This window comes from Parasteatoda tepidariorum, chromosome 3 (assembly GCF_982258835.1).
Source record: "Parasteatoda tepidariorum strain Cologne lab strain chromosome 3, Ptep-v5.0, whole genome shotgun sequence".
NCBI classification, from domain to species: Eukaryota; Metazoa; Arthropoda; class Arachnida; order Araneae; family Theridiidae; genus Parasteatoda; species Parasteatoda tepidariorum.
This window is the reverse complement of record NC_141757.1, coordinates 122401724-122418259: the sequence shown is the minus strand read 5'-3', so window position 1 is coordinate 122418259 and position 16536 is coordinate 122401724. Positions and strand designations below refer to the sequence as shown.

The 16536-nt window shown below is 30.2% G+C and overlaps 1 protein-coding gene across 1 annotated transcript in view; it reads right to left on the bottom strand.

Annotated features, from left to right (window-relative positions):
* The window catches only part of LOC107449318 (neural cell adhesion molecule 2), a 156036-nt gene that overhangs the window by 69499 nt on the left and 70001 nt on the right, over nt 1-16536 (bottom strand). Inside the window, exon 3 of the mRNA XM_071185035.2 lies at nt 13798-13908. Coding sequence (XP_071041136.1) covers nt 13798-13908 — 111 coding nt within the window. The remainder of the gene's footprint in view (nt 1-13797; nt 13909-16536) is intronic.

Genomic DNA, 16536 nt, shown 5'->3' with positions numbered 1-16536 from the left:
GTATGTGAAGATAATTGTGTAAAAAATAAATGTAATAAAATAGATTGGTGTAAGAAATGTAAAACAGGAAAATACTTATTTTTTGATGTTGAAACCAAGCAAGATACAGGAATTCATGAAGTGAATCTAGTTATATGTCATGATTTTCATGGAAACGAAACAGAATTTAAAAATGAAAACGATTTTTGTGAATGGTTATTTTGCGAGGAACACGAAGGATATACAGTTATAGCTCATTATGGAAAAGGATTTGATTTTCAATTTTTAGCTAAATATTGTTTCAAAAAGCATATTAAAGTATTTACAATTTACCAAGGAAATAAACTAACATATATGAATGCTGATGGTTACTATATAAGATTTATTGATTCTATTAATTTTACAATGTGTGCACTTAAAAAATTTCCTAAAACATTTGGTTTAAATGAACTGGCCAAGGGTTATTTTCCTCATTTATTCAACAAACAAAAGAATCAAAATTATATTGGTAAATATCCAGATAAATATTACTATGGATATAATTATATGGTTGATGAAGACAGGAAAAAATTTGATAAATGGTATGATTCCATTAAACATGAAACTTTTGATTTCCAAAAGGAATTTATAAAATACTGTAGATCTGATGTAGATATTTTAAGAAAAGGTTGTTTAGAATTAAGAAGATTATTCTTAGTAACTGTGAATATAGATCCGTTTAAATATGTAACTTTAGCTGGTCTATGTATGGCCATTTACAGAGATAAATTCTTGAAAGAAAACACAATAGCTATTGATGAAATTGTCATTCAAAAAGATCAGTACAGTAAAAAATCAATAGCTTGGTTAGATTACATATCAAAAAAGGAAAATATTAATATACGCCATGCTTTGAATGGAGGAGAGAAAAAATTACAATTAGGTGAAAAATGTTATAAGGTAGATGGATTTTATAAAAATACAGTATTTCAATTTAATGGATGTTTCTGGCATGGATGTACCAAATGTTTCACTAGAACAAAAGTAAACACTGTTAATCAATTGCTCATGGAAGATTTATATAAACGAACTAAGAAGATCAATAAAAATATAATTGAAGCAGGTTATGAATTGGTAAATATCTGGGAGTGTGATTTTGATAATAATAAGGATATGAAAAATTACATGAAAAAAGAATGGAAGAGAGATTTTATAGAACCTTTAAATCCTAGAGATGCTTTTTATGGTGGAAGATGTGAACCTACCAAATTAAAATATGAAATGAAAAGTAATGAAAAAGGCAGATATATTGACGTATGTTCTTTATATCCTACTGTAAATTATTTTGATAACTGTCCAGAAGGTCATCCAATCAAAATATTTAATCCTAAAAAATACGATGAAAATTGGTATGGATTAATAAAATGTAAAGTACTTCCACCTAGAAAATTATATCATCCAGTATTACCTTATAAAGCAGAAAAATTAATATTTTCATTATGTAGAACTTGTTCTGAAACAATAAAATGTAATCATTTCAAAACCACTTTAGAAAAGAAAAAATGTAAGCAGTGTTATGAGATAAGAAATTCTGAGTGTAAACACACTGATATCGAAAGATGTCTAATAGGAACGTGGACTACCGATGAGATCAGATTAGCTGTTAAAAAAGGATATAAAATATTGAATATATATGAGGTTTGGCATTTTGAAAATAAAACAAATGAATTGTTTAAAGAATATGTTAAAACGTTTTTAAAGATTAAACTAGAAACATGCGATAAATGGAAAAACAATTTCAAAAATGAAGAAGAATACAGACAAATAGTTAAAGAAAAATTAGATATAGAATTAGATAAAATTGAAGAAAATCCAGGTTTGAGATTCATAGCTAAAATATGTTTAAATTCTTTATGGGGTAAGTTTGGTCAAAGAAATAACATGAAACAAACTGAATATGTGATGGAAATTGAAGATTTTTATAGAATTATTCTAAATGATACTATTAAAGATTTGAATATGAATTTTTTGAATGACGATTGTGTGGAAATGAGTTATAAAATGAAAGATATATTTGAAAAAAATAACTTCAATACTAATATATATATAGCTGCTTTTACAACTAGTTCTGCCAGAATTAGATTATATGAAATGTTAGATAAATTAGGAGATAAAGTACTTTATTATGATACAGATAGTGTAGTATATATAGACGACGGAACCAATAAAATTGAAACGGGATGCATGTTAGGAGAATGGACTGATGAATTGGGAAATGATAAATATATTACATCTTGGATAGCTGGAGCCTCTAAAGATTATGGGTATAAATTAAATGATAAATCTGTACATGGAAAAGTAAAAGGATTTAAAATGTCTTATCAGAGTGAAACCATATTAGACTTTGATAATAGGACTAAAATAATAACAGGTGAAACAGATTGTTTGGATGTAGAAATCAATCAGTTTAAAATCGAAAAAGATAGGAATATTTCAAGTATTAAAACAAATAAACGTTATACCTTTGGATACGATAAACGTAGACTTTTAGATAATTATGATACTGTACCTTTTGGCTTTTAAAAAAATGTTTCTTAATAAATGGATAAGATTACAGTCATCCTAAAAATTCAGGGATTTATTTTTCCCAGTCGTAAGATTGTAAGAGAGATAGGATGGGTTCATTTAAATTTACCAATCGGTGAATATATTGACGTATTTACACCTAATTGTGAATTAAATGATCAAGAATTGAAGATTGTACGTAAATGTACTTCAGAAGTACACGGATTAAGATTTAATAGAAATAAGAATAGTTTATGGATAAATCATCAAGACGTAAAAAATTATATAAATAACCTATATCAACTATATGGTGGTATATTTGCTTATAAAGGAGGTATTTTAGAAAAAGAGATATTAGATGAATTGAATATACCATCGATTGACATTGATGTACCTAAATGTACTAAAATTTTAGGACCTGGATGTTCGTTATACAAGTGTATTTATTACAGAAATTATATTACAAAAAAATGTTCTTAAATAAATGGAAGAATTTAATGACCTCAAACGATTTCCTGAAACATACAAATTAAATGAACTCGAGATAGGTAAATATAATTTAATATCATTGAGAAAAATAAATACAAAATACGGTGACTCTATTATAGCTAGATTAGAAGTAGACAATGATGAGAAAGATTTTTATCTCTCGAAATGTCATGGTGAATTATCTGATAAAGCTATAAGAAAAATTAATAGTGGAAAATATATTTTTGATTTTAAAGGTAAAAATAAATATTACGATTATGAATTACATGTAAAATAAAAAACGATATTTTCAATAAGGTTTTAATAAAATAAAAATTATTAATATAAAAATAAGAATTTTTAAATATACTGATATTTCATATAAAAATGTAAAATATAGGCCTATTTTAAATTTTTTTAATATAAAAAATAGGAAATTAATAGTAGTATATAGGGAAGGGCAAAAGTGTCCTGTAGCCCCCCCCCCCATATACTACTTTTAAATCAATCATTTGATATTTTTTCTTTCATGTGTCAAACGTTTACAAGAAATTCTGGTTTTTAAAATTATAGTTCTTATTACCACACATTTAGTAAGAAAGACAAAACTGAAAATTAACCGAATTGATTAATTCGGTTAATTATTCAGATTAATTAATTTAACCGAAAGAATTGTATTTATGCCATGTTCTAAGATATTATGAAAAAAATTACCACATTTATAGCATAGTCCTTTGTTAATTTTACCAAAATCATTACCAAAGCACTTCAGTAAAAATTACTAAGCTTTTTGATGTTCCCATAGAACCAAAAACATGGTAAATTTTACCTTGCTGTTTTTCTAAGAGCATGAATCAAAAATTGTCTACATTTTGATATGTTTACTGCTCAGTCAATTGGGTATAATATGAAAAAAGCACAACTACTTCCACTTACTAGGAATAACATTTACCTTTTAGTTTAATTAATAAACTGAGTTTTAAATATGCTTACTAAATTCATAAAGTTCGGTGAAACAACAATATAAATTATTTCCAAAGGAACTAGACTAATACAATTCCAACCTGGCGAGTAGCGACTTATAAACAAGACACTTCGTTTGATGCTTTTACTTGTTGCTAGAAATCAGGTTCGCAGAAAATGCTGTTTACTAGTTAAATTTAGTAGGAATAACACGATCTGTGACGTAGGCTATAGTATACCCAATTCTAGTTAGACTCTATAATATGATTTTATTCACAGTAATAATCAAAAAATAATATTGAATTTTTAGATGCAAAATAAAAGCTGTCTCATTTTGTCGTCAAACCGTTTTGTAGACGATTTTTTTTATTGAAAAAACCACATGGTAAAAATCAATTTTCCCTCACTGTTTCCCATATTTTTTGGTTGTCATTAGCATAAAATTAATAAATGTCGCAAGGGTATTGTTTTCTTGTAAAACCTTTTCGTATTCCCAAATTAAAGGTATTGACTTATTGTTTATATTAGTATGTTTTAGATATTGATTGATTTCCAAATTTAAAATTGAAAGCTAAAAGTGTTATTATAATGTAATTCTATGATATTTCCTTATTACGCTTTATTTCAAAATAAGCTTATTGGAATCGGTGTGCAACCATTCGAAAATTATTATTTTTTTGGTGTAAATTACATTAATATGTTATTATAAATTACCATTAAAGAGATTCGTTATTTGATTAAGAATTTGACGATAAGCCTTCTGCATAATGTGCTGATGCATGTACAAATTTTATTCAATATGAGAAATTTTTTTTAACTAATTCGATATGTGATACAGCTGTAGCTACAGCCACCGATCGAAAGAAACTTTAACTGCACTGAAACCGTCTACCAGCTGTCGCGTTCTACTCACGACTTTGCTTTGTATCAAGACATAATCTCTCTTTTCTTGCGCTTTTACAAATCTGTTGTCCCGCAATGGACTGATCGTTAAGACACGGTTCTAAGCACTTCACAGAAGTCAAGCATCACTGGCTGCGGTCAGTGCACGGGTGGGTGACCACTTGGATTAGTCTGCGTAGGGACCGAGGGTGTACGGTATTGGTCCTCGTTAAACTGTTATACCGTAAAGTGCTCCACCTCGCGTGCAGGTTGTCAGAATACCGAAACGGGGGTGCCATCCCCTCTGCAGAAGATCAAAATTGTGATGGGTCTTCGGTTCATCTTCAGGGATACTTCCCAAACCGTTGCCAATAGCCCATTATGCAGCTCAAGTGCGAAGTAAATGAACTACAACAGCAACAACAAATCTGTTATATTTCATAATAAAAGTTGTTAAGTTTGTTTGTTATGTGAGTTCGTGATGATTGCTAAGTTAATTCGCCTTCTGTTCTAAACAAACTACACGAACTTACACTGGTAACCACGAACTGTGAATTATGCCGAGCAGTGATGAAAGTGAAACCGGAACTACTGAATTGACTCGAGTTGCTGTAAAATGTCCACAATTTTGGAAAGATAATCCTGTCATTTGGTTTTCGCAAGTCGAATCTCAATTGGAATAACACAAGACAGTACAAAGTATACCATATTGCCGTTGCATCAATCAAAACTGAAATCTTAGCGCAAGTAAGTGATATTATTACTTCACCTCCAGTAAATGATATGTATAAAATATTAAAAAAATATACTGAAGTATTTAGTGATTCGAAAGAGAGACGACTTAAAAAACTCCTTCAAGATAATGATTTAGGTGATAAACACCCATCTGCATTGCTTCGCCAATTGCATAATTTAGCTGGTGATCGTGTGGATGACAAATTTTTGAAATCGTTATGGCTGCAAAGACTGCCAACACAGGTGCAAGCTATACTTAGTACTTCTTCTGACGAGTTAAATAAACTAGCAATGATGGCTGATAAAACTGCTGATGTATCGAATTCAAATGAAATTCACTCTGCTATGGTGAAATTGAAACTGCAGTCTGAAAACGAAACTATTGGTTTATCTGACACTATAATATCCATGCAAACTCCATGTAATGAACTGAGTAAAAAACTCGATAAAGCATAGAAATTTCGTAGTCGTAGCCAAAACAGGGATGAACACAGACGTCGTGATTGCTCTAACAGCAAAACACGGATGTGTTGGTATCACTTTAGATTTAGAGACAAGGCAACAAATGCATTCCTCCCTTTAGTTTAAAGCCGTAAAACTAAGATGCCAGACGTCGTTGGTGGTAGGCGTTTATGGCAAAGAAAATAAATGCCGCTTCATCTGTGAGAGGACATTAGGTCTTAAATTTCTTGTAGATACTGGTGCAGATATATCCGCCCTACCACCATCTGCTGCAGAAAGCAAAAAACAAGAATCAATTTTTAATTTAGTTGCTGCTAATGGATCCAAAATTTCTTTTTGCGGAAAACGTTCTTTAACTATTGACATATGTTTACATCGTCTTTTCAACTGGACTTTTACGGTAGCTGATGTTTCCAGACCTATTTTGAGTGCAGATTTTTTGTCAAACTATGGTACACTTGTCGAATTAAAGCAAAAATGTTTGATTGACCGATTAACATCAGTTTCAACTCGAGGTAAGATAAGTACAGACAGTTTACCTAGCATAACTACTTTAAAATCTTCCTTTGAACTTGATTGCCTCATCAAAAAATACAATACCGTAATTGATGATACTGAATATACGCCAAACAAAACTCAAACTCACGACACCACTCATGTTATTAGGACTAACGGACCTCCTGTGGCAGCTAAAGCTAGACGATTATCTGCTGACAAGCTAGAAGCAGCTAAAGCTGAATTTTCTGTTTTGGTCCAGAAAGGGATTTGCAGCCCTTCTAATAGTTGTTGGAGTAGTCCACTACATTTAGTTGAAAAATCAGATGGATCTTAGAGATCTTCTGGGAATTTTCTGGCATTAAATGCAAGGACAGTGCCGTGTAATTACCCCATACTACACTTACATGATTTTTTCTCGAATTTGTATGGAAAAACTTTCTTTTCCACTTTGGTTTTAAAAAAAGCATAAGGACGATATAAAGAACACTGCTATCATAACTCCCTTCGGTTTATTTGAATATAACTCCATGACCTTTGGTTTAAGAAATGCAACCCAAACAATGCAGAGACTTCTTGATCACATCCTTCAGGATTTGAACTTCTGTTTTGTATACATTGATGACATACTCATCGCTTCTTCCTCTATTGAAGAGCATTTGTTACACCTAGATGAAGTACTCCGTAGGTTGCACACACATAATTTAAAGGTAAATTTATCTAAGTGCGTATTTGCTACTGACAAAGCTACATTTTTGGGTCACTTCATTGACCAAAACTGTATCCAACCAAAACCGTACTCAACTTCCTGAAAATGTTCGAATAATTGAGAATTTTCCCAAACCTTCAACTGTTAATGAATTTCATAGATTCCATGGCATTAATAACTTTTACAGAAGATTTTTTCCTCGAGCTGCTAAAAAACAATTAGTTTTAAATAGAATGTTAAGTGTCACAAAGAAAAATGACATGACTCCTTCAGTATGGTCAGAGGAGTCAGAAATGCTTTTACTCAGTGCAAAGAAGAGCTAAAAAATGAAACTTTTCTTGCCCATCCTGATTCTAAGGCAACACTTGCACTAATGTGTGACGCTTTTGATAAGTCCATTGGAGCATCTATTCAGCAATTAACCAGAGACAATAGTTGGGGGCTTCTTGTTTTTTTTCTCGTATACTTAGCGTGACAGAGCAAAAGAACAGCACATATGATCGAGAAATTTTAGCCATTTATGCGGCTATTAAATATTTTCGATGCATATTAGAAAAAGTAAACTTCGTTGCTTTGACTGATCATAAAGCTTTAACTCATGCCATGAATCAAAACTGAGATAAACTCTCACCTCGACAAATTTACCGTCTAAATTTCATTGCTCAATTTACAAGCGACATTCGACATATTGACAGATCTCAAACTCTTGTTGCAGATGCCTTTTCAAGAATCAACAGCATTAAGTTTCCTAAATCATTGAACTTTGAGGAAATCACTCATTCTCAAAAAATGATCCCGAATTGCAACACATTTTATGTGATACAAATTCTAGCATTAAACTTCAACAACTTCCAATACCCAACAGTGAAAATTTCATATTCTGTGATACGTCCACTAAATTCATTCGTCTATTTATTCCTGAAAAGTTTCGTACCCAAGGTTTTGACGCCATGCATAATCTTACTCATCCTGGTGTTAAAACTACTGTAAAGCTAATTGCTCTGATCGTTTTATTTGGCCAAACATGAAAAGAGAAATTGCAAAGCTAGCCAGATGCAGCATAGCAAGTCAAAAAACGAAAGTTTCTCGCCATGTTCACTCGCCGCTGCAGGAATTTATTGTTCCAAGCAAAAGATTTAGCCATATAAACACTAAGTTGGACCTATGCCTTCTTCACAAGGGTTTTCATATTGTCTCACATGTATCGATGGGTACACAAGAAGGACTGAGGCAATACCGTTGACAAATATACAAGCCGAGACAGTTGCTCAGGCTCTTTACATTCATTAATTTGCTAGATATGGGATCCCTGAAGGTATAGCAACTGATTGAGGATCTCAGTTCAGTAGAGAACTATTTCGCACTCCAGCAAAACTTTGGTATACGTCTTTCACGTACAACGTTATATCATCTTCAAGCGAACGGAGTGATAGAAAGGTGGCATCTTATGCAATCCATTATGCGTCCTACCTCAATCCACTGGACTTTTGCCTTCCCGCGGTGTTACTTGGATTGCGCTCCGTATTTAGAGAGGATTTGGGATGTTCTAAAGCTGAATTAGTTTATGGAGAGAATCTTCATCTTCCGGGACAATTTTTTACCTCTTCGGAAATAGGAAAGGTCGATAATAAGTTTTTGCGAAAAATGAATCGTCATCTGCAAGATCTTAAACCAGTTCCGACCTCTTCTCACGACAAAAGGCATGTTTTTGTTTTCAAAGGCATAGTTTCTTGCACACATGTCTTATTACGAGTTGATGCAGTAAAACCAATTCTTCATACACCTTACACTGCAACCTATGACGTTTACAGTCGTAAAGACAAAACTTTCACTGCCCGAATCAAAGGTGAAAACTGTGTAGGGTCAATTGATAGAGTAAAACCAGATCATTTACTCTCAGACAGTTCTGATTTATCGGAACCGCAGGAGAGTTCTTCCAAATCGGTACATAATGCTCTTGTTTTACCACCAACTGAAAATGACTCTGAAAATGATCGAATCCCTGCAGCTATAAAAAAGAGTCATTTCGGACGAGCGGTACACTTTCTGCAAAGGCTAACTGAGGCATTTGAACTTAAATTATTATTTTTTTCCTGAAGGGGACATGGTGTGACAACCGCCATCGATCGTACGAAACTTTAACTGCGCTGAAACCGTCTACCAATTGTCGCGTTTTTTTATCATCCTCTCACGAGTTTGCTCAGTATCGAAACATTATCGTTCTTTTCTTAAGCGCTTTTACAAATCTGTTATATTTAATAATAAAAGTTGTTAAGTTTGTTTGTTATGTGAGTTCGTGATTATTTCTGAGTTAATTCACCTTCTGATCTAAACAAACTACACGAGCTTACACAGCGTTGTATTTAATTAACTTCACGTTAATTAAAATTCTAACTTAAGTGAAGAAACTTTGATCGACTTAAACACGCCATCTTGTTTATCAGATGGCGCTGAGGTCATAGGTTACGCGTCTGTGTATCAGTGATCATCTTCATCTCGAGTTGCTAGTACCCAATTAGGGATACAAAAATATTTATAGGCAAACAATACCTTTATGACTTTTATTAATTTTATGTTGATGGTAACCAAAACAAATATTGAAATCAATGGGGGGAAACTGGATCCTACCACGAGATTTACCAACCAATAAATGCACCGACAACAGGGGAAAACTGTGTTAGACTAATATGGTTTTATGTCATATAGAGATATCAGCCTGCTTGGTAAGCAACCTTATTAAATGAAAGTTGTAAACTCGCCAAATTTGTTATAACAATAGACATTTAATTCTAAGCATTATTTCAAAAAAATATTACTGAGCAAAATTATTTATGTTTACAAACAAATCTTAATAGTAACCTAATGAAAATGTTTGGACGTTGAAAGCCTATGCAGACACAGTTCTTTTCAGAACATATATCAGCAAACAGTTTCAAATTTCGTACAAAAATTGTCTTATGCTAACACTGAAAAAGAGGGGGAAAAAACTACGGCAAAATAATTTATTGCGAAGAAAACAAAAATGATTGCGTTGCAATTATTGGGGGAGGGGGTGGAAATCGACAGAGAGCAGGGGATTAGAGCACTCTTATGCATAATATAATATAATATAATATAATATAATATAATATAATGTAATGTAATGTAATGTAATGTAATGTAATGTAATGTAATGTAATGTAATGTAATATAATATAATATAATATAATATAATATAATATAATATAATATAATACAATATAACGTAATATAATATAACTAGTGGGCTGCGCCTCCTGCTCGTTAACGCTCGCCAACCCCCGAAAATTGCTACGCAATCTTATATGGTTTGCTTCGCAAACCATACTCGCTCCGCTCGCTACTAACTTAGGTACATTGCAAATGCACAAAATTCTAAGAATTCAAAGCAATCATTCAAATCCATATAACAACTTTTTTTAAAAAGAAAATTACGTCTTTTTAGTAAATACTAAGTTATTAAAATAAATTTGAATTCAAATAAATGACATGTAATTCGCTAAACCTATTAGAAATGTGCTATAGTATAAAATCTTAAGATAAAATTTCTAAAACTAATATCTCTTTAAAAAGGTTAAAATTTTGATTATATTTAAGTCTATTAAAATTGAAATAAGTGAATTGCAGTGGAAAAACCTGCATAAACAAATAAATTCTAGTAAAACAAGTAAATTCGTGATATAAATCAAAAATCGGCAAATAAATTCGTAATATATAAATTCGTGAAAAAAAGCGCTTTCGACAAAATACTAAAATAGAGATCTATCTACAAAGACTACTCACTTCTGCCTAGCTTATGCTCTCTCTGGTTATTTCAGTTTCCGTTTTTAAAAGAGCTTTATGTTGAGCCATCTCAGTTAGATTTGGCATGTGACATTTTTAGCTGCAATCATTGGTCGATTTTCTAGCGTTGCCATTCGGGGAGTTGTAATGAGGCTTTTTTTTTGTCGCCGTGTAAGAGAAATATATATATATATATATATATATATATATATATATATATATATATATATATATATATATATATATATATATATATATATATATATATATATATATATAATATAATATAATATAATATAATATAATATTTTATAGCATTTTGCTTTAATGTTATACAATTAGGGATTGATTTAACTGTTTTGAAACGAAATTGAAAGAAAAGGCGTCCTTTAATCGTCTACTAGTTTAGAGGATTATCTTGTTTACAAAGATTTGTCAGGAGCTGCCAGGTATTCTTGGCAGATTGGAAAAGAACTCTGGAATTATTTTCTTTACTAAAGATTAGGGAAGATAATCGATTCTTGTTTTTGAAAGTTGAGTTTTTGTTTCGTAACTCTGAGACTCTATAATAAAAAATTTTACTTGAGCTGTGAAGAAAGATCTGTTAAAATATTTATTAATTAATAAGGATGCCTGAAATATTTTCATTTTTTTTGTAATTATTAGAAATTGTCTATTTTCTTTTCATACACTGTTGACATTCTCGGAAACATTTTTGACTTGCTGAAATTAATCTGTGACAATTACGAGTCAAACAATATTAATATCTACTTTAAGCTATAATGAAATTCGCAGAAGTAATATAATTTGTTTTAAAGTTTAATAATTTGTACAGTGCGTACAAAAGGTAAATACTTCCATCAAATGATCGGATTTACACATAATGGAATTTAGGTTCGGTAGCCGAACCTTAAATATATTATTAATTCAATTAGACGATTTTTAAAGATACTAAATCAGACACAGAAACCTACTTTTTCATAGTAAACATACCTGTTTTTCGACATATTTCGATAGTTGAACCGTTTAAGTTAAAAATCCAATTCCATCAAAAACATGTCAGAAAAAATATGCTTTTGCGTATGATTTTGTAACTTCAAATATCGCCTGAATTAACTTACCAGCATATTTAAGATTAAATTTTCGAATCATTAAAATTGAGTCTATGTGAGTGAAAATACAATCATTAGAACAAAAGTTTTCAATTTCGTTCTTCCTTTTTTTCATCCATTGAAGAGTCCTGTGATAACTTGTTTCAGTTGGAAAATGTATACTTATCCAGATCAGATGGGGAAACTAATGTACCTGATTTCCTCACAAAACACTACAGAATTGAATAGTTGCAAATAATGTCTTCAGTGGATCAGCCAATCAGATTCGACACGTACGTGTATTCAATTCTCAGGCATCCAAATATATCTGCTCTGAAAATTGATTCAACATCATAATTAACCCAAGCCTTAGAGCTGTCAAGTTAAAAGATTATGCATAACCGAGTGATTTGACACAGCCATGTCATAAGTTGTAAGTAAACAATCACTTAAAGAGTTTTCCAATGATGTAGAATTGAATTGCATCAAGTTCATAGCTCAGGGTTTTAAATATTTAAAAGTCTCAAAACATTTAACTCAATAGTTAAATCCAGAAACCTTCTTTTTTTCCATCGCAAAACTATCAGTTTTTACCTTAGTATGAGAAATAGCTACTCAGAGATGTTTTTAAAATAATAGTTTCTTTACTGCTATTTTTTATCTACTCAAATCCAGCGAAAAACATAAATATTGACAGACAGAACCTCGCAATAAAATAATAACAGCAACGACTTAATAAAATAATACAAAATAACAATAAAACAATAACAGTGCTGCTTTAAGATTACAAACAGTAAATTTTGTGATCTAAAAATACACATAAACCAACACTACTCAAACGAATTAAAGTCAACAAAACCTAGGTTCGGTAGCTGATCTTGTTTGGTTCTGAGCCCACTCATTGGACACACACGAAAAAAGTGGACAATAAACTGTTGGCAAATAAGAAGAGAACATTAGGTTAAACTTACGGTGAAGAAAACGCAAACAATATTTGACAAATCGTGCACAATAAACTCAAAGATACCTACATTTTGTGAAACGGCAACGTATGATATATGTAGTATGAAATCACTTGGACACTTTCAGAGATTAGGAAGACTTTGACTCAAACAAGAACTCTAATATTTTACAAGAACTTAGGCGTCAGTAAAAGAGGTTCGCTATCTCTAGCTGGCACTTGACATTGTTGAAAACATTCTCAACGTGCTATGCGCTTTAAAAATCGGTAGTCTATGGTATTGGATTGGCTGCAGTAGATTTAGGTGGTCATGGTCTGTTCTCTGCTGCAGCGCCAAAGAACAAGAAGGGCTTTTTATATTAAAAGAGTATATAAATAAATGTAGCATCTTTTTATATTAAAATTTTTTTTAAGATTAAAAGTATGAATTTGCTCTGCAGAAGAAGTATAGATAAAAAATTAACAATTATAGTAATTACTTGATGATTTCAAAAATTTAGCCACCACATTGTTAAAAATAGTTACAAAATTTTAAAAAAATCCATATAATCAGGTACAATAATTTAATTCTTTCTAAAACTCTTACAATTAGTAAAATTGAACAGTCAGAATTGTATTAAATATCTTAGTTTAAAACTTTTGCAGTTAATTCTTTATGTTATTTCTGAAGAGGGTCAAAAAGTCTTTAAAATAAAATATTTTCTAACCTCCTTCAGCTTGACAGATGAGAAGAAGACTATCCCCTTCATTAAATGGTCCAATTACTCCATTTAAAATTTTCCCATTGTGATCTTTAATAATGGGTTCTCCAGGAGGAACTAAAAGGGAAACACCATAGTTAGATAAAAATAGTTTGTGGTTTCAAGGATACTTAAAATATGAAACTCAATTTAATGCAAAGTATCTATGTGACTCATATATGAATTTGAAAAGAGGTTATGTCAAATATATATAATAGACATATGAAAGAAAAATAATAGACATATGAAAAAAAGGGGGGGGGGAATAATAAGTAAAAAAATAAAAACAAATTATTCAAAAAAAAAAATAAATAAATAAATAAATAAATAAATAAAAAAAATGGTAATTAAAAAACCGGAAAAAAAGCTAGAAAAAAAAGATATAATCTTTTCTTCAGCCCACACGATTATATCCGCAAAACAGAGTGCTTTCTGATATTGTATCAATAAAGCCAAAGCTAAATATATTAATACAATAGTGTGAGGAGCACTCAAAAATTTTTTTTTAAAAATAACAACAAATAAAATAGATCACAAAAAGTACAAATAAGTAAAAATAACATGTAAATACAGATAATAAAATAAAAAGAAAAAACATTAAAAAGGGGGGACTATAAAGCGAGCAGCAAAATCAGTTCAACTTACATGGACGGGTATTTATGAAGAATGATTTAAAAATGTTTTCGCAGAAAGATTGCCAGATTACAAAATATGAAAACAAAAGATGAAAACAAAAGCGCAAATTGAGTGTAACAAGAGGGTTTTAAAGTGTCGTTCTTACTGCACTGCTGAATTGATTTGTTATGGTGTGCATGGATTTGTTAGTTACCAAGGGTGGGCCCGAAATGGATGTGCGCAAGGTAATATTATACTGGATAATTTTAAAAATTGATCATAAATAGTTTTAGAAGATAGATGTTTATTTAAGAAAAGTATAAAATAGAAAAGAGAAACATAAATTGCCTGTTTTGCAGATAATTTTAGCCGCGGATTTGCACGATATGGATTAGCACATAGAAAACTTTTTTTAAATTATCAAGGAAAAAACCCTTTCAATAGATAATTTTGACACGGATTTGCCCGAAATGGATTTGCACATGGAAAAATTAACAAAGAAAAAAATTTAGTAGATAATTTTAGCCACGGATTTGCCCGAAATGGATTTGCACATGGAAAATTATATAAATTAATAAAGAAATTTTTAGCAAACAATTTTATCCACGGATTTGCCCGAAATGAATTTGCACATGGAAAAATTATATAAGTTTACAAAGGAATTTTTTTAGTAAAGGAATTTTTTAGTAAATAATTTTGACCACGGATATGCCCGAAATGGATTTGCACATGGAAAAATTGTATAAATTAATAAAGAAATTTTTAGTAAATAATTTTAGCCACAGATTGCCCCTAAATGGATTTGCACATGGAAAAATTATATACATTAACAAAGAAAATTTTTTAGTAAATATATCTATAAAAATATACGATTAATTTAAAGATTTTATATAGAATTTTATTACTTTAGTTGGGTATCCAATGTTTTTTTATCAAATTTTGAAAGAGTTTATCGATTAGGTTTTTGGATAAATAAATAAATACTACACATTCTTTTAATTCTATCCATATCATTAAAAGTTGTATTTAAATAAATGCTCCTAGAAACATTAGAATTCCAAGTAATTAGTTTATTTATAGTAAAATTAAAGTAATTTCTTTTATCGTATAAATTAACAAAGCAGATATTTTCTTCTTTTATAATACCCAAATCCAAAAAATTGAAATTAATATTATCATCATGATTACGAAGCAAGATTAATTCCTCGGGGTAAATATCATTTAATAAAAAAGTATAACTTTGAAAATTAAAGATTATTAAGTCATCAATATATCTAAAAACAAATTTAATACTAAGAGTATAATTTTTTCATAATAATGCAAAAATAAGTTAGCTAAGCGAGATGAATAATTAGATCCTTTTGGTATTCCACAATTTGAAGAAAAATATCCCTTCCATTGTAAAGATAATTATTAAAAAGACAAAAATTAATCAGAATTTCCCAATAATCAAAATCGCAACAAAGGATATTTTCAAAATCATAGTAATAATTCAAAAGGACATCTGTTAGTTTAGAAAAGGGAATGCTATTGAAAAGATCCTGGAAATCAAAAGTCGCAATAGAATTAATTTCATTATGTTTAATCAGTTCTAAAATCGGTTGATTATTAGTGATAATCCAAGAGAAACCTACTTTAGAAATATTGTTAATAATTTTGTTTAAGTAGTTAGAGAAAATGGCGCCATGTTTAGCTAGATAAGTATTAGATCCTCATGTGATAGTTCTAAATTTTACTGGAATTTTATGAAATTTAGGACTGATAATTAAGTAAGGAAATTGCATATTGCTAATTTTAATTTTTAATCTCTTGTAAAAAGCTAAAATTTTTTTAATGACAATATTATTATTGAAATTACTAAGTTCAAAATTTTTACTGTTTTTTAATTCCGTATTTAAAAGTTCAGCATAGAATTTTTTACAGAATATAACATAATTATTGTTAGCTTTGTCTATGGGAGTAATTACAAAATTTTTTTGAAGTTGCTTAATTGATTGAACAATATTAGAAAAATTTGTTGAATTGTTATACTTATTTAAATTATCCTTATTATTGAAAATAAAGTTTTTAAAGTAATAATAAACTCCCCAT